The sequence below is a fragment of the Eschrichtius robustus genome, chromosome 13 (assembly GCF_028021215.1).
Source record: "Eschrichtius robustus isolate mEscRob2 chromosome 13, mEscRob2.pri, whole genome shotgun sequence".
In the NCBI taxonomy this organism is placed as follows: Eukaryota; Metazoa; Chordata; class Mammalia; order Artiodactyla; family Eschrichtiidae; genus Eschrichtius; species Eschrichtius robustus.
This window is the reverse complement of record NC_090836.1, coordinates 12,087,806-12,114,268: the sequence shown is the minus strand read 5'-3', so window position 1 is coordinate 12,114,268 and position 26,463 is coordinate 12,087,806. Positions and strand designations below refer to the sequence as shown.

Here is a 26,463-nt window from a genome sequence, read left to right as displayed (position 1 = left end):
GCTCGGATGCAGCACCCTCCCACTGCCTAGCTGAACAGGCAGGGGGGAGTGGTGGTTGCAGTGTCCTACTTCCTTGCTGAAGTCTGCACATGCAGTGGTTGCAACACTCCCCTGCCCCCTGGCTGGGGCTGAAGAGCTGCCTTTCTGAAGCCAGTGAGCGGGCCCCATCCCCTCCACTCTCCAGCTGCCCTGCTAAAGCCAGTGAGCACATTCAATCCACATAGGGGACACCTCTTGATCCCCTGGCCTTGCTGGCCAGGGGCCCTGGCATTCCTGAGCTCCACAGGACGGTAACGATCAGGAAGACAGCTCTTGGCAGGCTACCACGCCCAGGGCACTGCACAGACAGCAAGCTGAAATAAAACCCAAGTATGCCTGTGAAAAAGACCTATTTACTTAGCCTGGTGCTTCAGCTTCAGACAGGCTTCAGGTTTCCCGTGCATCTAGAGGCTAAGGAGACATTGCCAGGGGACATAAGCTGGGAGTCACCATCCTTGTACATCCCCTTGGCCTCACTACAGCTCGGCAACACTTCCCAGGTAAACACTCCAGACACTTGTCTGGAGCCCCAGTTTTTGCAACTGTCACTAGGCCCTAGGCTGCCAAAGGTCACGCTTACCCTTGGGCTTAAGCGTCTGCTTTCACCTGTGTTCTCACTGCAGTGCTCCTTCCTTTCTACCCAAGGGCAGCAGGGGAGGTGACAAGTGAGCTTTACTCTGTATGCTCCCCCACTGGCCCCTGTGGCAGTCACGGCACCCCCTGCAGGCTCTGCACCACGTGTTCAGCAGTGCTGTGGGGAGGGCTGGCCCTGGCCCCTAAAAGGGCTTTAAAAACCTTGCTTTCTAACACAACCAGGCCTTTGTAACAGATCTCATGCCTCCAGTTGATGAGGTGACTTCCTACTCTCACGAGTCGTTAACAAGTTACAAGTTGGATGGGTATTCTGTGGAGCAGTTGAGACTGCTCTTCTGGCTCCTGCCTCAGGCTTCTCACCTCTCCTACCCACAGGCGGGAGTGTATCAAAGGTAGGGGTGTAGGCAGCATGCATAGAGACCACATTCTAGGAGAGCACTGATTATAGCATAGGAAGTCTGAGAGAAGACAGGCAAAAGTTGGAAATACGTTGATGTATGTTTACTCCATAAAATTCTGAATGTAATTAATGACCAGAAAAAGAATAATCATTCACATTTTTCTTAATACTGTGGGTAAGAGTTGCCATTGTGGTCATGATTAACAAAGCACAGTGATGATTTCTGAGAGAGTCATTAGAATTCAGTATTCACAGGTGACACGATAAACGTTGCAGAGTCATTAAGTAAATGGCGTTAAGGAACTGCAGAGGCAAAGAAATCTATGTTGTTTCAGTGCAAGCAGGTTACAAAGAGTCATGGCTTTGAGAGTAATAGTATTGCTGCTTTTTTCGCATGAAGGGAGATATAAAATTTTCCAGAAATAATGCATCGGACTATAAATACAAAGAGGTGGTACCTGGACATTACAAAGCATCTTCACATACACTGATTGGACGATAGACAAATACATTAGTATGTTTCTCTACTCATTATTCTAAATCTTCATTAATAAATCACTATACCTCACATGGGCCCTTGAATTTTGTCATATATTTCTTAATCAAATTGTTTATATAGGCAGGGGCCCTGCAAAAATTACTTGCCTGAAGCTCTGGATACTCTAAGAAAGGTGGCCCTGTATTATTGAAGCAAAAAAAGAAGCTTTTGAATAGCCATGGTCTGTTTTACCTAAGAGGTGATAGGGCAAAGGAAGATAAAAGCCCTGGCTAGTCCTCCGCCAGGATACTGTATACAGACAACTCTTGATTTTGGCTATGCAGTCAAGAATCCCATAGGGAATGACAGCATTGAAAAGGTAGGCATCACCACTGCATGAACACTGCAGTGCAGAGATCTACTTATCATCAAAAAGAACACAAATAACAAATGTTGGCGAGGATGTTGAGAAAGGGAACCCTCGTACACTGTTGGTGGGAATGTAAATTGGTGCAGCCACTGTGGAAAACATTATGGAAGTTTCTCAGAAAACTAAAAATACAACTACCATATGACCCAGGAATTCCACTCCTGGGTATATGTCCGAAAAGAACAATAACACTAACTTGAAAAGATACATGAACCCCAATGTTCGTAGCAGCTTTATTTACAATAGCCAAGACATGGAAGCACCCTAAGTGTCCATCAACAGATGAACGGATAAAGAAGATGTGGTACATATACACAATGGAATATTACTCAGCCATAATAAAGAATGAAATCTTGCCATTTGCAGCAACATGGATGGACTTGGAGGGCATTATGCTAAGTGAATTATTTCACTTATGTCAGACAGAGAAAGACAAATACTATGTGATATCACTTATATGTGGAATCTAAAAACTACAACAAACTAGTGAATATAACAAAAAAGAAGCAGACTCACAGATATAGAGAACAAACTAGTGGTTACCAGTGGGGAGGTGGGGGAGGGGTTTATAGGGTAGGGGGAGTGGAAGGTACAAACTATTGGGTGTAAGATAGGCTACAAGGATGTATTGTACAACATGGGGAATATAGCCAATATTTTGTAATAACTGTAAGTGGAATGTGACCTTTAGAAATTGTATTAAAAAATAAAAATAAATAAAATTTGTTCATGTCAAGAAAAAGATCTGCTGATTTCCATTGCATTGAAGGTTTAAGTCAATCAGAGATAATCAACCTGTCAGTAATACTGAGTCTTCCAACCCACAAATATTGTTTCTCTATTTATTTAGGTCTTCTTTAATTTGAGCAATGTTTTGTAGTTTTTAGTATATGGGTCTTACATACCTTAAATTAATTTGAATCCTAAATGATTTTTGATGCTACTGTAATCAGAATCAATTTTTATTCCTTTTTCCAATTGTTCATTGCTTGTATATATGCATTATTTATCTGTCGCTACATAACAAATCACCCCCAAAATTAGTGACTTGAAATGACAGTAACCATTTAGTATCTCATAGTCTCTATGGATAAGGAATTTAGATAGGGCCCAGTGAGGAGAGCTTGTCTCTACTTCTCTATATCTGGGGCTTTAGCTGAAGACTCAGAGACTGAGGGGCTGAAATCTCTGGTAACTTAACTAAAGCTAAAGGATGTACTTCCAAGGTGACTCACTTCCATGGTCAATAAGATGGTGCTGGGAAATTGATTCCCCTCCATGGGCCTCTTCACAGGACTGCTCAAGTATCCTCAGGACAGGATTCCTGGTTTCCCCCCGACCAAGTGATCTGAAAGAGCATGGCAGAGACAGCAATACCTATTATGACCTAGTCTCAGAAGTCATATACTGTCACTTCCACCACGTTCTATTTATTAGAAGGAAGTTATTATGATCAGCCCACATTCAAGAAAAGGAAATTAGAATCTATCTTTTTTTTTTTTTTTTTTTTTTTTTTTGGCTGCGTTGGGTCTTTGTTGCTGCGCGCAGGCTTTCTCTAGTTGCGGGGAGCAGGGGTTACTCTTCGTTGCGGTGCGCGGGCTTCTCATTGTGGTGGCTTCTCTTGTTGCGGAGCACGGGCTCTAGGCACGCGGGCTTCAGTAGTTGTGGCACACGGGCTCAGTAGTTGTGGCTCACGGGCTCTAGAGCACAGGCTCAGTAGTTGTGGCACACGGGCTTAGTTGCTCCGTGGCATGTGGGATCTTCCCGGACCAGGGCTCGAATCGTGTCCCCTGCATTGGCAGGCGGATTCTTAACCACTGCGCCACCAGGGAAGTCCCTAGAATCTATCTTTTAAAGGGAAAATTGTCAAGGAATTTGTGGAAAGTTAAACACCACCACAATATAGAAATATTATTTTTTTGTATATTTACTTTTTCTCTTGAGAACTTTCTAAGTTCATGTATCAATCTAATAGCTTTTTTGTGGATTTCTTGGGATTTTTCTAGATACATAATCAGGCCATCTTTGCATAAAGACAGTTTTACTTCTCCCTTACCTTGTATGTCTTTGTTTTCTTTCATGAATGTACTGGATAAGACCTCCAGGACACTGTAGACTAGAAGTGGCATGGAAATCTTTGCCTAGTTCCTGATCTTAAGGGGAAAAGTATTCAGTCATTCACCGTTAAGTATGATGTTAATTGTAGGCTTTTTGGTTACCCTTTATAAGGTTAAAGAAGATCCCATCTCTTCCTACTTTGCTTAATGTTTTTATCATGAATGAGTGCTGCATTTTGTGCAATTCTCAGCTTCTATCTATGATCATATGATATTCATCCTGTATTAATACGGTGAGTTCCACTGATTAATTTTCAGATATTAAATCAACTTGGCATTCCTGGGATAAACCCCACTTAATCATAATATATTATTCTTTTTTATTTATTTTTTATTCAACATACTAATATTTTGTTAAGGATTTTTTCATCTAGTATTCATGAAACATATTGGACTGTGGTTTCCTTTTCTTTTAATAGTTTTGGTATTGGGGTAAGCTTGTTCTTATAAACTGAATTTGGAATTATTTTTTCCCTCTGTGCTTTCTGAAGGAGTTTGTGTAGGACTGCAATTATTTTTTTCTTTAAATGTTTTAAAGAATTCATTGATTAAGCCATCTAGACATGGAATTTTATCTGTTGGAAAGTTTTTAATTATGAGTTCAATTTCTTTCATTAATATAGGTCTATTCAGGTTTTCTAATTCTTCTTGAGTCAGTTTTGAAAATTTGTGTCTTTCAAGGAATTTGTCCAGTGACTCTAATTTATCATGTTTATTGATATAAAGTTATTTATAATATTTTTATTTACCTTTTAATGTCTGTAGGCTCTGTAGCTAAGTACCTTTAATCATTCATGATATTACGTCTTTTTTCTTTATCAGTCTAGCTAGAGGTGTATAAATTTTATTGATATTTTCCAATAACCAGATTTTATTTTCATTGATTTGTTTCCTATTGTCCATTTTTCTTCCTCATTGATTTTCATTCTTATCTTTATGATTTTCTTTTTTTCTACTTACTTTGTGTTTAATCAGTGTAGTTTAATAGAGAGCCAAGGGGTTTGGCAGGGACTAGCTGAGATTTTAGAGCTAACTCTCTCGTGATTTTCTTGTTTCTAAGGTTGTCTCTAAATTTCCACTTGTTCTTCCAGCTCTGGATTTTGCCCTTTGATAGCTGGAGCAGTCTGAGCTGTATATGAGCTCGGAGGGGAGCACCCTCTGTCAAAGTTGCAGCAGACTTGTATATCTCACCAGTAAGAATTCGGTCTTACAAGGGTAAATCTCTCAGTTCTTTCTGGTTTTATCCCAAGCTCTTTGGCATCTCTCACATTCTCGCATAGTTAGTGGTCAGCCAGGAAACTAGGTAGAACTTATGTTCAGATTTTGGATCTCTGCTCTTCTATACTTCTCTCTTGCTTTCAAAATTTCCCCCTTTGGGACTTTCCTGGTGGTCCAGTGGTTAAGACTCCCTGCTTCCACTGCAGGGGGCATGGGTTCGATCCCTGGTCCGGGAACTAAGATCCCGCATGCCACGTGACGCAGCCAAAAAAAAAAAAAAAAATTCCCCCTTAAATTCTCAGATATCTACAGCACTGAACTTTGAAAACCATCTCAAGTCACTATGGCTGCAGTTTTCCACCACCAGAGCTGGCAGTGGGGGATTAAGGAATGCACTCAAGCAATGAAGCCACATACTCATATTCTTTTCTTCAACATTTTTTGTTTGTTTGTTTTGCCACACTGTGCGGCATGCAGGATCTTAGTTCCCCCACCAGGGATTGAACCTGTGTCCCCTGCAGTGGAAGTGCGGAGTCTCAGCCACTGAACAACCAGAGAAGTCCCCATACTCATATTCTTAACTAATAGGATCAGTGCTCAGTTTTCCCTGCCTTTGGTCATTTTCTAGTACCTTCAACTAGTTATTTTAAATAATTTTATACAGTGTTTATCCTTTTTACTTGTGGTGCTGCCATTGGAATACTCACCCTTGGTATGAGCATTTTTATTGCCTTTTAATGCGTTTTACCCAAATGTTTTCCATATTAACAAAAGTATCACAAGAGCTCCCCGTCGAAGCCTTCGCTAATTTTCAGGCTGAGTCAGCTACCCCTCCTTTCAGCTTCCTTGGTGCCTTGCGCACAGTTTCTTCAGAGCCCACGTTCTGTATTCATGTCTGCATCCTCAGGGCCAGCAGAGAGCCTTGCACATTGTAATCACTGAACAAATATTTATGCAGGGAAGGAGGAAAGGAGAAAAGGAAGGAAGGAGGAAAAGATAATGGGAAGAATAAAGAAAGGAAACAGGTAGACAGGTTACAGATAACCCCTTCTGATGTGGACAAGTGTAAACTGGAGAAAGACCGACGGGGAGTGCAGTGAGCGGTGGAGGAGGGGCTGCCTAAGAGGTCATCGTCAATCAATATATCACAAGCTCCTTGTTTTCTCTTCATCCTGCCCTCCCTTTTACACCCTTGATTTGAAGAGAAGAGTCCGAGATGTTCGTGAACTGGTATCAAGGCATCTCAGATGCAAACCTGTATGTTCAGCACAGGGACTGGACCCTGAAGCTGATCCTTTGGAGCCACCCTGGTGATGAATGACATGAACAGCACCCAACTAGTTTTATGGGAATTAGGCAGCACCCAAGTTTTAAGTGAGTTACCTTAAAATCGTTTGTGCTTAACTTGTTATTGAAATAAAAAGAAAAGAAGTAATGTTTGTTTAGCTCGTATTTATGTGCCTGGCATTATAACTGACACTCTGTGTATGCGTAAGACACATTTGGTGTGTATTATGTCACTTAATTTTCATAAAAACCTAGCAAGGAGGGTATTGTATCAGCATCTTTCAAATAAAGAAACAGGTTCAGAGAAGTTAAATAGCCAGCCCAAAACCACACTGCTCAGAAGTTGGGCACTGGGGTTCAAACACAACATATCTGACTATAAAATACCCATTTTTTGTTTTCAGAAATGGTTCTGTTTGTATCTAAGTTAAATGGTTAAAACTAAAAGAGCCATGAACTCAAAGGGCCTCCTGGGATGCCAGGTGGGTGGAGCTTTTGTGTGGGAACAAAAGCTGGAACCTATTCAAAGTGTTTTAATTGAGGATTACCGTAAATAATGATGATCCCTATGAGGCTGAGGCTTCATGCTTAATTATCTGTAAGTGGAGCTCTCTGGAACACACTTAGTGTGTTTCACCAAGCATGCATGTGTTCCTACTTTGCATTACATCTGGGCATCCCATCACCTCCCACACACATGTACATACCCCTTAAAATTTCCTGTGGAGCTTGCTAAAAATGCAGATTCTAACGTGCCATCCATAAGAATTCTTATTTAGTTGATCTGGGCTGGTGCATTTGTAACAAGCACCTTAGGTGATTCTAACACATTGGGTCCAAGCCCATCCTTTCAGACTCTGGCAGCCTTTCTGGTCTGGGTAGCCATGACTTTGCTCAGCGTTCTCCTGTTTGAAGTTCAAATACTTGAAAGTAGGTGCACAGGAAGATAAAAGAATGGTGTCAAAGCCCCAAGAAAATGTAGTCAAGTCTCCTTCATAATCCATAATGTTATTACTTTCATGCGTTATTAAATTGCCTCTGTAGTTGTAAACCTTTTTAATGTAATAGTATAATTATTTTTATTAATTTCATGTCACCTCTTTTATCTTAGATCCTTTGATCATAAGGCTGAAATATGTACAAACAATCTGTGATTTAACACATGCCAAGATTCATATCTTCTGCCTTTAAAAAGTAGAACCAAAGGAGGAGAAGAAATAAAAGTAGAACTAGGGCACCCATTCCAAAGGACCATAGATAGATTTTGTAGCACTTCATTTCTGCTTTCCTAAGTATCAATACCTTTCTTTTGTTTTGTATTCCTCTTTGGCACCATCCCAGGATACTGATGACTTCTGCCAGGCCACAGCTGTCTTGAACATCTTTCCCCACCTAGCTAAGGAAGCTTCCTCCCTTCTATCTTTCCAGAAATCCCACCTTATTTTCCACACTTTTCTTTTTCTTTTTATTTATTTTTATTTTTGCTGTGTTGGGTCTTCGTTTCTGTGCAAGGGCTTTCTCTAGTTGCGGCGAGCGGGGGCCACTCTTCATCGCGGTGCGTGGGCCTCTCACCCTCACGGCCTCTCTTGTTGCGGAGCACAGGCTCCAGATGCACAGGCTCTGCAGCTGTGGCTCATGGGCCCAGTTGCCCCGCGGCAAGTGGGATCCTCCCAGACCAGGGCTCGAACCCGTGTCCCCTGCATTGGCAGGCAGATTCTCAACCACTGCGCCACCAGGGAAGCCCTCCACACTTTTCTTGACTGACTGGTCATAAGGTGATTTTCCCCAACTCCACCCTGTCTAAACATGCAGCCCCCCATGATTCACTCTCTTCCCAATTGCTTCAAATGTATTTGCTCTATTGTGTATAAGTGTTGTCACTGTTTGCAATGACTACCTATCCGTTTCCCTCACATTTGTCAGGCGTATGTTGTAGTGGAAAAGGCATGTGTTGAGGTTCAGTCCTAAATTTATTCCTGACAATGCTGTTTATTAGCTTTAAATAGCTAAATATTTTTTTAATTAGCTCATCTAAGTGCTCTTTTTGTGAAGATCAAATGATGGTATCCATCCTTCTAAAGCAAGGTTTCTGGTGTGTCGTAGGTACACAGTAAATGTTAGTGACCACCATCTTCTCTTTCTTCCTTGGATTTAACAGTTATTTATTGAGCACCTACTATATGTCAAATCCTTTTCTTGGCGCTGGAGTGAACAAGACAGAAAAAGTTCCTGCCCTGGTGGAACTTACATGCTATGGGATAGATGGAAAAGGAAGCAGTGAACAAGCAAATAATATAGCCTAAAATAAATAATTTATTATTGAAGAAAAACAATTTTATGTGGATAATAACAGAATATTGGTTAAATGTAAGCCACCTCTTCATAATTACTTGCTATAATCTTTAAGAGATTATTACTATTATCTTAGAATTAGAATTATACTAATTCTTTTATTTGGACCACTGCAGGATATTCAAACTCCAGAGTATGGCTTCATGTGCTTGAATATCTAATAGTATGAATCCTTCATTGATCACCTTCCTATTGCAGGATTAAGCAGAAATGTGCTAAAAAAAAAAAAAAAATACACACTTGATAGAAGAATAATTACTGGAAAGTGAAGGGGAAATTGATTGGTTCCAGTTAGGATCTTGGCAGGAAGAGAAGTAAATGAATGCCATTCTGGAAGGTAGGAAGACTGAGTCCATTGCAGAGTAGACAGAATAAACGGCTGGAGGATTTCCTGGGATAACAAGGAGAGCACAGGCTGCCTTTTCTTAGGCAGGAAGCGGAAGACTTTCCCGCTGTAGACAGTAACCTTACATAGGAGTTCTGGTGGAGACTCAGAGGGGAGCAGAGGTGGGCAGAGAGGGCAGTCTGGGCATATGCCTTCTGAAGAAGCTCCTGAGGGAATTCTGATACAGTCTCTGGGCTGAGACCCATTGCACAGCGCTTGAGATACAGTAAGTGTTTAATAAAAATGTATTGACTATCAGACTGGCTTAGAGAAATCAGACAGCCCAGCATAGCTGGGTGCTTTCCACAGGTCTGAGAAGTGATACTGTTCCTCTTCAGCTGTGGGAAAAAGCGGAGCAGAAAGGCTGAGTATGGTGCCAAGATGTTATTTTGTTTTTTCTCTTTTTAAAAAAAAAGAAAGAAAAGAGTTCCTGAAGTGTCACATCCATCTGTGTTAAAATCAAATGGCAGGGCTTCCCTGGTGGCGCAGTGGTTAAGAATCTGCCTGCCAATGCAGGAGACATGGGTTCGAGCCCTGGTCCGGGAAGATCTCACATGCCGCAGAGCAACTAAGCCCATGCGCCACAACTACTGAGCCTGCACTCTAGAGCCCGCGAGCCACAGCTACGGAGCCTGCATGCCACAGCTACTGAGCCCGCGCACCTAGAGCCCGTGCTCCGCAACAAGAGAAGCCGCCGCAGTGAGAAGACTGTGCACTGCAACGAAGAGTAGCCCCCTGTCTCTGCAACTGGAGAAAGCCCGCGGGCAACACTGAGGACCCAGCGCAGCCAGAAATAAATAAATAAATAAATTTTTTAAAAAAGAGAGAAAAGAATCAAAGTAAAATAAAATAAAAATTTTTTAAAAATCAAATGGCAGTAAGACATTTCAAAACAAAATATGTGGTATAATTGGATTGCTATTATTATATTAGCTACTGCTGAACCTCCAAATTTTGTGCTGGAAGCATGTGATTATTATTGCTTTTGAGTCCACACGTCAGCTAAATGGTTCTTTCTGGTGTCTCCGCTGGGCACATCGTGCATCTGAGGTTGGCTGGGGTTGGGTGGGCAGCTCTGCTGACCTTGGATGAACTCTCTAGCACGTTGGGGGACTGGCCAGCTAGAGGCTGGCCCTCCTGCACGTGGTCTCCCATCCCAGAGACTAAATTAGACTGGGCTACTTTACACGGCTGTAACAGGGTGACAAGAGGTGAGAAGAAGTATGCAAGGTCTCCTGAGGCCTAGACTCAGAACTGGCGCATTTTGTTAGCCGAAGCAAGTTCCGGATCCAGCTCAGATTTAAGAGATGGGGAAACAGACAATGCCTCTTTCTGGGAGATGTTGCAAAGTCCCATTGCTGAGTATGGATAGAGGGAGGGGTGAGGAAACGCAGCACAGCTAGTTTTACAATCATGACCCACACTCCTGACCCTGAGTTGTATGTCATTTATGTCCTTTGTCAACACTGAATCTACTCTTTTGGAAGGAAGGAATGTGTGTGGTCTTCAGAGGTTTGGAGCAGCTAATGCATGTGATATGCAAATAAGCACATTTTAAATTTTTTATTTTATTTTTTAATGGTTTATAACATTATATAAGTTTTTTGTGTACCTAAATATTATATTTCGACTTCTGTATACACTACAGCGTGCTCATTCCCAAAGGTTTAGCTTCCATTCATCACCATGCAGTTGACCCCCTTTATCCATTTTGCCATCCCCCTGCCACCCTTCCCCTCTGGTAACTGCTACTCTGTTCACTGTATCTATGTGTTTGTTTTTGTTTGGTTTGTTCATTTATTTTTGTATTCCACATATGAGTGAAATCGTATGATACTTGTCTTTCCCCATCTGACTTACTTCACTTAGCATAATACATTCAAGGTCCATCCATGCTGTCACAAATGGCAAGATTTCATCTTTTTATGGCTTAGTAGTATTCCATCGCACACACACACACCCCACATCTTCTTTATCCATTCATGTGTGTATGGGCACTTAAGTTGTTTCCATATGTTAGCTATTTGTAAAGAATGCTGCAGTGAGCATAGGGCCGCATATATCTTTTTCCAATTAGTGTTTTCGTATTCTTTCAATAAATACCCAGAAGTGGAATAGCTGGGTCATATGTTAGTTCTATTCTTAATTTTTTGAGGAACTTCCATATTGTTTTCCACTGTGGCTGCACCACTTTACCTTCCCACCAACAGTGTATGAGGGTTCCCTTTTGTCCACGTTCCCTCCATCACTTGTTTTTTCTACCTTTTTGATGATGGCCATTCTAACAGGCATGAGGTGATATCTCATTGTGATTTTGATTTGCATTTCCCTAATAAGAGTGATGTTGAACTTCTTTGTATGTGCCTGTTGGCCATCTGTATGTCTTCTTTGGAAAAATGTCTTTTTAGCTTCTCTGCCCATTTTAAAATTGGGTTGTTTGTTTTTCTGTTGTTAAGTTGTATGAGTTCTTTATATATTTTGGACATTAACCTGTCATTGGATATATGATTTGCAAATATCTTCCCTCATTTGGTAGGTTGTCTTTTCAATTTGTTAATGGTTTCTTTTGCTCTGAAGAAGCTTTTTAGTTTGATGAGGTCCCATGTGTTTATTTTTGCTTTTGTTCCCCTTTCCTGAGGAGACATATTCAGAAAGATATTGCTAAAACCAATATCAAAGAGCATCTTGCCTATGTTTTCTTCTAGGAGTTTTATGGTTTCAGATCTTACATTCAAGTCTTTAATCCATTGTGAGTTGATTTTTGTGTATAATGTAAGATAGTGGTCTAGTTTCATTCTTTTGCATGTGGCTGTCCAGTTTTCCCAACACCATTTGTTAAACAGAGTATACTTTCTCCATTGTATGTTCTTTGTTCCTTTGTCATAAATTGATTGTCCATGTACATGTGAGTTTATTTCTGGGCTCTCAGTTCTCTTCCATTGATCTCTGTGTTTGTTTTTCTGCCAATATCATGCTGTTTTGATTACTATAGCTGTGTAATATCATTTGAAATCAAGGAGTGTGACACCTCCAGTTTTGTTCTTTTTTCTCAGGATTGTTTTGGCTATCTGGGGTCTATTGTAGTTCCATATAAATTTTAGGATTTTTGTTCCATTTCTGTGAAAAATGTCATTGGAATTTTGATAAGGAGTGTACTGAATCCAGAGATTGCTTTAAATAATATGGACATTTTAACAATGTTAATTCTTTCAGTCAATGAGCACAGAATATCTTTCCATTTGTGTCATCTTCAATTTATTTCAACAATGTCTTATAGTTTGCAGTATACAGGTCTTTCATCTCCATGCTTGAATTTATTCTTAGGGATTTTATTCTTTTTGATGCAATTATAAACGGAATTGATTTCTTAATTTCTCTTTCTGCACAACAGATTTTTGTATACTGATTTAGTACCCTGAAACTTGACTGTATTCATTTATTATTTCTAATAGTTTTTAGGTGATGTCTTTAGGGTTTTCTATACATAGTATCATGTCATCTGCAAACAGTGACAGTTTTACTTCTTCCTTTCCATTTTGGATGCCTTTTATTTCTTTTTCTTGCTCAATTGATCTGGCTAGGACTTCCAATATTATGTTGAATAAGAGTGGCAAGAGTGGATGCAGAAAAAGCTTTTGACAAAATTCAACATCCATTATGATAAAAACCCTCCAGAAAGTGGGCATAGAGGGAACATACCTCAACATAATAAGGGCCATATATGACAAACCCACAGCTAACATCATATTCAATGGTGAAAAGCTGAAAGCATGTCCTCTAAGATCAGGAACAAGACAAGGATGCCCATTCTCACCCCTTTTATCAGTGGTTTTTGTTTTTTTTTAGTACTATGTTTTTGTCTAGTACTTTTATGTAGATGTCAGAATGGCATCATCAAAAAGAACACAAATGACAAATGTTGGTGAGGGAAAGGGAACCCTTGTATATTGTTGGTGGGAATGTAATTGGTGCAGCCACTGTGGAAAACAGTATGGAGGTTTTTTAAAAACTTAAAAATAGAACTACTATATGACCCAGCAATTCCATTCCTGGGTATATATCAAAAAAAACAAAAACACTAACTTGAAAATATACATGCCCTCCAATGTTTATGGCAGCATTATTTACAATTGTCAAGATACGGAAGCAACCTAAGTGTCCATAAACAGATAAATGGATAAAGAAGAAGATGTGGGACATATATATATATATCACACACACATACACACACACATGCACACATATATGATGGAATGTTACTCAGCCATAAAAAAGAAATATTGCCATTTACAGTATTACTAGAATCTTCCCTCTTGATACTGCTTTTGCTTCATCCCATAGATTTTGGTAAGCCATATTTCCAGTTTCATTTGTCTCTAATTTTTTTTCATTTCTCCTTTGATATCTTTGTTGACCCAATAATTGTTCAGTAGCATGTTGCCTAGTTGCCACATATTTGTGATATTTCTGGCTTTCTGCTTGTAGTTGATCTCTAGTTTCACACCATTTTGATTGGAAAAGATGCTTGATATGATTTTAATCTTCCTAAATTTATTGAGACTTGTTCTGTGTCCCAACATATGGTCTATCCCTGAGGATGTTCCATGTGCACTTGAGAATAATGTGTATTTGGCTGCATTTGGATAGAATGTTTTATATATGTCTATCAAATCAATCTGGTCTAAGGTTCATTTAAGGCTGCTGTTTCCTTGTTGACTTTCTGTCTGGATGATCTAATACACTGATGTAAGTGGGGTATTAAAATCACCTACTATTATTTTGTTGTCTCCCTTTAGGTATGTTAATAATTGCTTTATATATTTCGGTGCTCCTATGTTAGGTCAATATATATTAATAATTGTTATGTCTTCTTGACGAATTGTCCTCTTTACCATTACTTAATGTCCATCTTTGTCTCTTGCTACCATTTTTGGCTTGAAGTCTATTTTTTCCCATGTGAGAATGGCTACACCCACTTTCTTTTGGCTGTCACTTGCTTGGAGTATCGACTTCCATTCCTTCACTTTGAGCCTATGTTTCTCTTTAAAGCTGAGATGAGTCTCCTGGAGGCAGCATATAGTTGGGTCTTATTTTCTAATCCATCCAGTTATTCTGTGTCTTTTGATTGGTAAATTCAATCTATTCACATTTAAGGTGATCGTTGATAGATGAGGACTTAGAACTGCCATTTTATCTTTTATTTTCTGGTCGCTCTGTATCTCCATTGTTCCTTTTTTTTTTTTAAGCATCTTTATTGGAGTATAATTGCTTTACAATGGTGTGTTAGTTTCTGCTGTATAACAAAGTGAATCAGCCATACGTATATATATATCCCCATATCTCCTCCCTCTTGCGTCTCCCTCCCACCCTCCCTATCCCACCCCTCTAGGTGGTCACAAAGCCCTGAGCTGATCTCCCTGTGCTATGCGGCTGCTTCCCTCCATTGTTCCTTTTTCCTTGTGTTTCTGTCTGCCATTTTAGTATGGTGGTTTTCTATGATGTTTTTCCCAATTTCCTCTTGTTTTTATGTTTCCTCTCTCTGCTCTAGATTTATGTTTTGTGGTTACCATGAGATTTGTGTGAAACCTATCATGGATAAAATTGTTCTTTTTCTGCTGATAGTATCTTATCTTCATTTGCCTACATGGGTTTCCTCCTTTTCCTCTTCCCTTTTTACGTTTTTGTTGTCTTAAATTATTCCTTTTTGTGTTGTTCGTTACTAAATTAAAGTAGCTAGAGTTATCTTTACTGCTTTTTCCCCTTTAATCTTTATGCTGTAATTAAGTTTTTAACAACCTATTCTGATATAGAATAAGTTGCAATTTTTTTATTCCGTCTGTCCATTTACCATTTTACTCAAAGTTTTGTGTACAGTACTTTTGCCTTTTCATTTCAGGTAGAAGAGCTTCTTTCAACGTTTCTTTTAAGGCGCATCTAATGTTGATGAGCTCAGTCAGCTTTTGTTCGTCTGGGAACGTCTTTATTTCTCCTTCATATGTGAAGGATAACTTTGCTGGATAGAGTATTCTTGGGTGATGGTTTTTATCTTTCAGTATTTCGAGTATGTCATTCCACTCTCTCCTGGCCTGCAGAGTTTCTGCTGAGAAGTCTGCTGATAGACTGATGGGGATTCCTTTGTAGGTTACCATCCTTTTTTCCCTGGCTGCCTTTAGAATATTCTTTTTTGTCATTGACTTTTGACAGTTTTAATACACTGTGTCTTGAAGAAGGTCTTTTTTGTATTGAGGTAATTAGAAGTTCTCTTGGCTTTGTGGACTTCTCCATCCAGTTCCCTCCCCAGGTTTGGGAAGTCCTCAGCTATTCTTTCTTTAAATAAACCCTCTGCACTCTTCACTCTCCCTTCTCCTTCTGGGATACCCATTACCCTAATGATGCCCTTCCTAAAAGAGTCACATAGTTCTATAGGATTTCTTTACTTTTTAGATCTTAATTCACTCTCCTCTTCTCCCTGTATCATTTCTAGATTTCCATCTTTAAGCTCACTAATTCTCTCTTCCATGTGGTCTGCTCTATTTCCAGTGCTTTCTAATGCATTCTTCATCTCATTTATTGAGTTCTTCAGCCCCAGAATTCCTGTTTGGTGCTTTTTTCGAATTTCAATCTCTTTGGTAAAGTATTCCTTCTGTTCATTAATTTCATTCCTGAGCTCATTGAACTGCCTTTCAAAGTTTTCTTGTAGCTGGTTGAGTATCTTCATGACAGCCATTTTGAATTCTCTATCAGATCACAACATTCCATGACTTTAAATTTGGTTTCTGGAAGACTGTCATTTTCTTTTTGTGGTAGGTACTGTGTTACCATGGTTCTTCATGGGGCTTGATGAGTGCTCCTCTGCCAGTGCATTTGAAGTGGTGAACATGTTTCTTCTTTAGGTAAAGCTTTTTTTCTCACTTGATTGTAGCTATTCAATAGGTTAGTAATTAGATGCCTTTCTTTTGTTTCCCAGTAGGTGGCGCTATAGCACAAGTTTTTGGTTTCTCTTACCCGCGCTGCCTCTGGTTATTTTTGAGAGCTGGCACTTTCCACCCTCCACTGTCTGTGTCAGAGGTGTCGCCTGGTGCCCTCCCTGTCACTATTTCTGTCTCCAGGGTTGTTGGTTCCTTGCTGCTGCCGGTGTTGCTGACAATGCCACCTGGGGCACGGAGATGGCAGGCACTGCCTTCACCGTCCCTCTGGTTCCGCCTGCTTTATGTGTTCCAGGCCACGCACCCTTAGATGACAGATGTGTGGAACCCTCCAGCATGCTGCTGTGTCGGGCCGAGGAACCTTTGTTGAGTTATGGATGTCTTACTGGTCGTAGATGGAAGGGGAGAGACAAAGGGAGTGTCTCACACCCCCCATGATGTTGATGTCACTCTTCCAAATGGGCACATTTTAAATACACTTGATAGGATAATAAGGGGAAACTTTTCTGTGTTGTACTAAGCAGTAGATCTAAATGGAATCAGAGGAAAGTGGTCATTGTTAATGTTTACGATTCAAGTGGTTACGTATTTTTCAAGTCCTGAAAGATGCTTTATGAACTGTAAGGGTTCTCTTATTTCTTAATTAAATTTAGCAAGAAGCTTACTATGAAATGTTATTTGCTGGCTGGCTTTCATACCGAAGTGTTTCACTTTACCCTGTTCTAAAATAGTGTGCCTTCCAAAGCTGCTAGTGACAGATAAGAGCAAGAACACAGCTTTACGTAGTCAAGGAACATTTGTTTCTCTTATAATGCACTGTTTCAGGACTCTGTCCCCTCTCTGGGCCTTTTCCTTTTTTTAACCTTAAACTCTAAACTATAGAATTAAACTCCTTGACTGAAGTTTTCTGTAAGACAGTTTATCTTCTTTGTTCCAGAACTCTGGGTGGCCTCCATTTTTTTTGTCTTCAACAAACAGTCTTGCTCTTGAATGAAAGGCTACTCCTTTCATGTATTAGTCACGCACACATATTAAAGAATGCCTGTCCTCTTGTGTCCATAGAAGCTGCTACAATAAGGAGTGAATTAGCAAGTTTATCACGCCAGAAATACAGAGTTCTATCCTATATAGGGAGATTTTCTACCAGAGTTTGCTCAAGGCTGCCAAGTATGGTTGTACAGTTCAAACACTGCAGAACAACCTCAGCCCAAGAGCTGAATGAACAGTCATTGAGGGACTTCCCTGGTGGTGCAGTGGTTAAGAATCCGCCTGCCAATGCAGGGGACATGGGTTTGAGCCCTGGCCCAGAAAGATCCCACATGCCGCGGAGCAACGAAGCCTGTGAGCCACAACTACTGAGCCTGTGCTCTAGGGCCCGCGAGCCACAAGTACTGAAGCCCTGGCGCCTACAGCCCTTGCTCCACAACAAGAGAAGCCACCGCAATGAGAAGCCCGCGCACCACAACGAAGAGTAGCCCCCGCTCGCCGCAACTAGAGAAAGCCCGTGCACAGCAACAAAGACCCAACACAGCCAAAAATAAAAACAAACAAATAAATAAATAAATTTATTTTAAAAAAAGGACTTGTGGCTCTGTTGATTTTCCAACATTTGTAAAACACATTGACCCAGAGTGTCAAAACCACGTTCACTTTTATAAATGTAGATACTTTTTCTACTTAAAAAAATTATGTAGCCTCATTACATAAAATTTGGAAAATACAGAAAAGGAGAAAGAAAGAAGGCATCCATATTCTTACTATCCAACAATGAATCCTGCTAATATCTCCCCCTAATTAAAAGTTCTCCTGCAAAATCCTAGCAAGTGAGGATCTACTCTGTTCGTCATTTTGGAAACTTGGAATAGTCCCGATTTAATGTATTCTTGCCATCCCAAATCATAAAATCAAAAATTTTCAATGGCAAATCCAGGGATGGAGGTCCACTGGCACCTTTAGAAACGGCAGTTGAGTAACTGCCACAGAGGGGAACCAAAGCTGGGAGAGGATAATAATGGACACTGCAAAATGCATTGTGTACACAAAGCTCTGTGCTAACACTGATGCCTCAATATTTTGCATATGTGTTATGCTGATTTGTATATTCGTGTTTCCTGTAGGGTTTTTGGAGTCTCTGGACGACTTTTACCTTCTCAGCAGTGGTTTGGTATTGCTGCAGACTACAAACAGCGTGTATAATAAAACCCTACTGCAGCACGTGGTACCCCAGTCTCTCCTGGCCTGGCAAAGAGTCCGGGTGGCCAATATGATGGCAAATGGAGGCAAGCAGTGGGCAGAGGTCTTTTCAAAATACAACTCTGGTAAGTGGCCCTGCAGAATAACTTTTAGGCACGCACGTACGTTTAGATCTGGAGTTAACCGGTAAAGCCATACCCATGCCCTGTCTTCATGTCTCCCAATATTTCAGGCACGTATAACAATCAGTACATGGTCCTGGACCTGAAGAAGGTAAATCTGAACTACAGCCTTGATAAAGGCACTCTGTACATTGTGGAGCAAATTCCTACATATGTAGAATATTCTGAACAAACCGATGTTCTGCGGACAGGTATTTTCTTCTTGCTAGAGGTCTGGAAGTCTGATGTGTGTGTGTGTGTGTGATGGATAATATGTGGTGTGTGAATGTATGTTGGGGGGAGTATATGCTGGGGAAGGAAGGAGGGGAATGCCATTGCTAGTCACACAGGGAAAGAATGACCAGGTTCAGCACAACATGTAAAACCTGCACCTCAGACTCTTACGTGACAGCATAATCTACTCTTATGCGTAGACTGGGACAAAGCCAGGCATTCACAATCTTATGACTACTTATGGTTCCAATATTACCTTCTCTCCTGAGTTCCCAAGTAAAACTTTTAGTTCAGCAACTATTTATGGGAGTGCTACTCCGGCCCAGGGACTGGAAAAGCGTGGATGTAGAATCCCCAACACACAGTCTGATAGGGAAGCAAGGCACCCAAGGAAGCTATTCGAACCCAGAAAGCAAAGAGCAGTGATAAGCTCTGGTGTAGCAAACCTGGTGGTGGAACTAAAGAAGGCACCGTGTCAGTGGGAGGGATGAGAGAAGGGGGTTCTGGAGGGCAAGGTCACAGCCCAGACGTTGGAAGTACTGGTTTTGGAGTCACATTGCCTTGATTTGACTATCTGTCCCTCAAAATCTTATCCACTCTCTCCAAGCCTCGCTTTCCTCATCTGTAAAACCTGACAGTAATGGTACAGGTCCCTAGTCACTTATTTGTAATTACAAAATCTCAAAACTCTAAAACTAGAAGTTCTTTGTTCCTTTGTCTTTTGTCCTAGCTCGCTTGTGGTAGCAAAATATGACCTGATCTGAACTCACTCGGTAGCAAAAACTAACTTGAACTATTTATAGTCTCTATTTATTTCCTCTCCTCTGGAGAGAATTTATACATCAGGCTACAGAGTTATCAATGTCTTTGATTATGAGGGGCTCCCCACAGAGACTGCAACATCGCCTGTAATTTACACACCATTGCTGTTCTAAAACCTGGAAAACCCTGAATTCTGAAACACATCTGGCCCCCAAGAGTTTTGCGATGTGGGAGTGTGGACCTTTGCAATTTCACAGGGTTGTCATGATAATTAACTGAGATAATTTTTGTCAGTTCTTGAGCACGTTGCCGACACTTAGCAAGTCCTGACACCTTGCATTGAACGTAGTGCTCAGCGCACATAAGAAGTCCTCACTGAACGTTTGGTAATAAATGAAAGAGAAGATGATGTCTGCGTGGAGGTTTACAGGCTAGAAAGGAGCTCAGCAATTTGACAAGGGGACAAGGTCAAACAAATAGAGGCATGAAGACCGCGGCGTGAAGGAGAAACTATTAGCCCAAGACAGCTAGAGAGAAGGCTGTGACACGGAAGATAGGTAGTCAGGGGAAAATACAGCCTTTGGATCCTGCTGAGCAGTCAGTTTAGCCTTTATAGAAAGTCCAGAGATAAACCCACGCACCTATGGTCACCTAATCTACGACAAAGGAGGCAAGAATATAAAATGGAGAAAAGACACTCTCTTCGATAAGTGGTGCTGGGAAAACTGGACAGCTACATGTAAAAGAATGAAATTAGAACACTTCCTAACACCATACACAAAAATAAACTCAAAATGGATTAAAGACCTAAATGTAAGCCCAGACACTATAAAACTCTTAGAGGGAAACATAGGCAGAACACTCTGACATAAATCGCAGCAAGATCTTTTTCGGGCCGTCTCCTAGAGAAATGGAAATAAAAACAAAAATAAACAAATGGGATCTAATTAAACTTAAAAGCTTTTGCAAAGCAAAGGAAACCATGAGCAAAACAAAAAAACAACCCTCAGAATGGGAGAAAATATTTGCAAACGAAGCAACCGACAAGGGATTAATTTCCAAAATATACAAACAGCTCATGCAGCTCAATATCAAAAAAACAAATAACCCAATCAAAAAATGGGCAGAAGACCTAAATAGACATTTCTCCAAAGAAGACATACAGATGGCCAAAAAAAGCACATGAAAAGATGCTCAACGTCACTAATTATTAGAGAAATGCAAATCAAAGCTACAATGAGGTATCACCTCACACCAGTCAGAATTTCCAACATCAAAAAATTTACAAACAATAAATGCTGGAGAGGGTGTGGAGAAAAGGAAATCCTCCTACACTGTTGGTGGGAATGTAAATTGGTACAGCTACTATGGAGAACAGTGTGGCGGTTCCTTAAAAAACTAAAAATTAGCCTTTATCCTTTAGAAAACTGGAGTCTTTGAAAAGGGAGAACAGACAGGTCAGAGAGAAGACAGGAGGAGAATTAGGAAACTGTTGAAATAGATCAGCTGAGAGATGAGTAGGAGCAGAACCAAGATAAGGTGTGGGTGCTGGGGATCAGGGCTGGTCCTTCGTTTCCCAGGTCCTCGAATCCATTTTGTAACGACACCCAGAGGGAACCGCCTCACTCCAGGGTGGCTCCTGCCAGCTAAATGCATATAATGTGCATAAAACAGAATTAACTAAGGTGGAAACTTCAATTGCCAAGAAGATCAGATGCTACCAAGTAGCGGACCTACCTCCTCTTGTTGGAAAATCCACCTGAGAAGTCACATCATTAGGTGGTTACTTGGGTAGCATGGCAGTTCAAAACTGAGAACCTAGCTGTCTGACTTGGTCCTAAGAGCCTGATAATAATAGGAAGCCGCTGATTATATGATGGTAGATTCAGGTTCTTTGCAATCCCATTCCTAGATCCCATGAAGAGGTCTACCCTGGGACTAAAACAAGTTGATGCTGATCTGTCTGTAGTTTGTTTTGTTTTGTTTTCCCCCAGAGGCAAGAAGAACACAGAGTTAAATTCATCCAGTGTCTACTATATACTTGACATACCTTTTACTTATATTCTTTTGTTTGACCTTCATAACATATTTCCAGATAAGTAGTATTGTTACCATCTTACTGTAAGGGAAGAAAGGCTCAGAAAGAAACATGTGATTTTCCTAAATAATTAAGCGATATCATATAGCCATTAAAAAAAAAAAAAAAAGAAGTCCCGCAAACCTCCTAGTATTTGGAAGCAGCTGTGATATGTCCATAGAAGCCCTGGGTGTTTTTAGTCAGAAGGAAGGCATTCGACCTCTCTGAACCTCTGTTTCTTCCTTTAGAAGGAGGGATGTAATATTTATACATCAGCAGGTGGTTGTGATATTATACAAGATACTCTATTTTAAATCCTTTTTTAATCATGAAGCTTTATGAAAATGTGAAGTATAAAGCAGCCATTTTTATTATTCATTTGAGCTATTCACATAGAGAACTATAATTATAAAAGTTAATATTCATCTAGTGCTTACCAAGTACCAGACCCTGTTGTAAGCTACTCCATCTGTTTGAACTCATTTAACGCTCACAATGATCCTTATAAGGTAAGTACTGTCATTGTTCACATTTTATAGACGAAGACACTGAGGCACAGAGAGGTTAAAAAATTCATGTAAGGTCACATACCTAATAATGGCAGGACCAGGCTTAAGATCCAGGCAGTCTAGCTCCCAAGTTGTATAACCTAGGTATACTGCAATAATAAATGTGACTTTTAGCCTGCACTTTCAATGTTGTCTTTATCTCACTTCTTCCTGATGCTGGCTCTGTGCCCCAGAATCAGCAAGGTTGAATGTCTTGTCATTTGTTTTCTCTTAATAACTTCACCCCCGAGTAGGGGATCCTATAAAACAGTAAGAAGGGAAAAAGGCAGACAAGGGCTAAGAGAATATGGGAGTGGGAATTAATCCCTGAATGGTGAAGGTTGACTGACTGTCCTATAGGCAACACCCTAGGCCACTGTAATCTGAGCTGTTCCTGAAATGTTGATTTTACTAAAGGTGTGTCACATGTTTGATGCCTAGTGACCTTGGCACACCGTGAAGCTTTGAATGAAGCTGAGCCTTTATGAATGTTTAGCTTCAGAGGAGTTAAATGCCTACTGGAGCCTTAAAGACCATCTCCATTCCCCTCACGTTATGAACTCTTCCTTTCCCTCCTCCTGCTAAAAAAAGGGGTTGGGGGAATGAGGTTAACTGCCTAAGGTCTAGTTATTCAACCCTGAGCCTAGAATTCAGATTATCTTCTGCTTAATAGATTGCTTTAAGAATTTGGGGTGAAAAACCAAAGAATCCTGATGCTCTTCTTCCCCTAATGGAATAATCTAGAGGTATACCGAGTCTGTAAATTTCAAAGGATCTGTTTGATTGCCAGGGTTCACAGTCATTATTTTCTATGTAGTATCATTTTGTAATTACACAGCTGTGGCAATTTTCAAAAGAAAGTACCACGAATAACATTTCTTTTGTTCCCTCTCTCTTCTGTCTTCCTCCCCGTCCATCCCACCCTCCCCTCCCTTCCATTCCAAATTAGGATACTGGCCCTCCTACAACATTCCTTTCCATGAAAAAATCTACAACTGGAGCGGCTATCCAGTGTTGGTTAAGAAGCTGGGTTTGGACTACTCTTACGATCTGGCTTCACGAGCCAAGATCTTCCGGCGCGACCAAGGGAAAGTGACCGACATGGAATCCATGAAATATATCATGCGATACAACAGTACGTGGCACATTTCTCAAGAATCATTCTTCAAAACTCCTTTTCTTCCCCATGGATAAAGAATCCATGTAATTTTATCATCTCTGTACTAGAAGGAATTATAAGAAGTTATTGAATTTAGTATTCAATTGATACTATGCATATTATATACTCAACAAATAGAATTTTGTCCTCTTTTATAAAAATGATAGGGAAGAGGATTCTACATATTTTTTTAACTGAAAAAGTTATGTGTAAAACACAGAAGACAGAACCCATGTAGGGTACTTTTTTTACCCTACCGTCCCAAACACAGATTTCCTTCCAAGGAGAAAAGCAGCTACTAAAACAACAATTATTCATAAACACTTTATTTTTGATTAACAGTATCGAGTCAGATTTGTATTTATTTTGTTAAAAAAAAATGTATGTACATTTGTCCTCTGTTATCTCTCTTCCATCCATTCTTCACTGTGCACGGTTCTTGAGACCAGGCTGAGCCTGGAGCAGGGGACTTGCGGTTGCCTCTTCCCAGTACAAGTCGGAGGTGACTTCCGTATATGGGAGCAGGCTGGGCCGAGGAGGTCTCTGGGGTACACTCTCTGATCGTCTAGGCTTTCACAGGTCCAGTTTACTGTGGATAAGTGGATCTCGGAATGGTCAGTGCTCACTCTTTTCCCCATCACTTGTTTCCTAGATTACAAGAACGATACTTACAGTAAGGGTGATCCCTGCAATACCATCTGCTGCCGTGAGGACCTGAACTCACTTAATCCACGTCCTGGAGGTTGCTATGACACCAAGGTAACACGCTATTGGTTGTTTTGTTTTGTTTTTTAACTTTTTGTTTTATACTGGAGTATAGCCAATTAACAATGTTGCGATAGTTTCAGGTGCACGGCCCAGTGACTCAGCCATACATAACGTGTATCCATTCTCCCCCCAAACTCCCCTCCCATCCAGTCGCCATTGGTTTTTGAATTTAATTTCCACCAGTACCTAGGCCTTTTCAAAGGCAAAGCTGCAGAGGTTTTTGTGGCATAAAACACAATGATGTCTCTGAACACAAACTCAGTTCAGGAATCAGCTTTTTCAGAGAGTCTGGTGGTAGGTCCTACTGCCTCACTTCCAGTTCCTGCTCTGCCGCTCAGCTGTAAATCACATCGTCTGTTATGCTTCTGTGTCCTCATCTGAAAAATGGAAATAAGCGTACTTGCCTCAAGGGTTGTTGTGAAGAATCAACATTTACTATCTATAAGATGTTCACAGCAGTACTCAGTGGGTTATTTGTAAATGTGCACAATCATGCTGCTGCTGCTGACGGTGCTGGGGAGGTTTTGTTTTACCAGGACCGGCCCGAAGTCCAGAGAGCATACTGAGAGCAGCGTGATTTCACGTTACACAGGAACTGAATGTAGCTGAAGGAACAAGTATTGGACCAGATGCTCAAGCAATGAAGCGTTTTCACTATGCTAGAATTCTTAAGTGCTGTAACGTGTCTCACAATATAGGTAATAAAAAGTTTGCAGTGGGGCTGAAGCCCACTCACATAGGCTTGTGAGAACCAGTTGTTAAAATAGTTGACACCATGTTGATAGCTTGAAGTGGTGGAATATTTACATCATGGAAATCAGCAAACACTACAAATTGGGGTCTTTTTCCCTCAGAGAGCTAGTTAGTTAAAAATTTACCAGCACACTACTGGATTTGGGATGTCCAAGGTTGTGAGTTAGCCATCTAGTTGGTGGAAGGAATCATTCTACCACATCCTTTTGCACTTTTGGCTTGGGCATGTGTCTTTTCATTTGCATCTCCAGTCCTAAATTCTGGAAGAAATCTCTTACAAGCGGAGTTAACTGTTCTATCTGAAGCTCTCTAATAACTGTAAGAATGCCAACCCCCCCCCCCCATACATTATTTTTTCTATCAGCTTAATGTCTAAACAGAAGATGCTTTAGAATAGTTTGAGCCAAGCTTTAGCCTTAATGACTCTCAAAATGCTGTGTAAGAAAAATTTAGTGGATGTAGCGAGCCTGGCACACATGAAGCCCCAGTGAATGCTTTTGTATTTATTTCTTTTTAATGGTATTTGCAGACATTCAGTAAAGTGTGTGAAAAGTGTTATGTCCATTCCAGAACACACAAAGAGAATTACTTGAACTGGGGAGAACCCAAGCCAAGCTTCCATCTGCCAAATTTTACTTTTTTCAGGAGACAGGAGCCTGCCAATTTTTCATCAAAAAAGTCTCTGTTGAAGCATATACTTTAAAAATATCATTTCTCTTGAGCCATTTTGAATATGAGGAAAATCAGAAGTTATGAGACATTTCCTGCTTTCCCCTCTAAGCTTAAGATCTGCTGCTACCCAATGTTCAAGTGTTTTTAAGACACGGACCTCACTTTTTATCGAGTTCCTTCTACTTCAATACTCGTTAGTGCCCTGATTAATAACAACTTTTACTGAGGAATTAATCTATTCTAGGCACTGCTTCAAGTATTTGCTCTCATTAATCCTTATGACAGCTCTTCTATGAAGCAGGGTTATTAGTTTACTTTTACAAATGAGAAAACGGAGTCAAAATACATTTTGGAGCTAGAATTCCAAACATGAGTAACCTGATTCCAGATCTCACACTTTTGGCGGTTAATTTAACACACTTCTACTAGTCAGTGCACATTTGAATGCCAAATGGAAACAGAAGAGCATTATCGTGGAAGCTTGCAAGATTTTATTTTAAGGGGAGCTAATACTGTGACTTTGGACAAACAGCAGGAACAACAGCTACAGCAGGGACGTAGTCTAGCTTTTCCCCAGTGGTTTCCTAAAAGGTCCCCCTCTTCTCTCTTTGCAGGTGGCAGACATCTACCTGGCATCCAAGTACACAGCCTATGCCATTAGTGGGCCCACAGTACAAGGCGGCCTCCCTGTTTTTCACTGGAGCCGTTTCAACAAAACTCTCCATGAGGGCATGCCAGAGGCCTACAACTTTGATTTTATTACCATGAAACCAATTTTGTAACTTGACATAAAAAGGAGGGAGATGAGACACCAAGGGCACTATTTTAACTATGTTCTCCCATTCAGAATTAGTCTTAATAAAATATATTCAATCCAGGCTATCACTTTCATTTTTCACTGCCAATTTTG

The 26,463-nt window shown here is 40.5% G+C and overlaps 1 protein-coding gene across 3 annotated transcripts in view; it reads left to right on the top strand.

Moving 5' to 3' along the window:
- The window catches only part of PLBD1 (phospholipase B domain containing 1), a 94,306-nt gene extending 67,880 nt beyond the window's left edge, over window positions 1-26,426 (top strand). For 2 of the 3 annotated variants that reach the window (XM_068560638.1, XM_068560640.1), the window contains 5 exons: window positions 18,344-18,544; window positions 18,652-18,792; window positions 23,151-23,336; window positions 24,013-24,119; window positions 26,168-26,426. In XM_068560638.1, the coding sequence (XP_068416739.1) occupies window positions 18,344-18,544; window positions 18,652-18,792; window positions 23,151-23,336; window positions 24,013-24,119; window positions 26,168-26,335 (803 nt within the window). In that variant the 3' untranslated portion in view covers window positions 26,336-26,426. The remainder of the gene's footprint in view (window positions 1-18,343; window positions 18,545-18,651; window positions 18,793-23,150; window positions 23,337-24,012; window positions 24,120-26,167) is intronic. The other variant, XM_068560639.1, reaches the window with a different exon arrangement.
- Window positions 26,427-26,463: the final 37 nt, after the last annotated feature.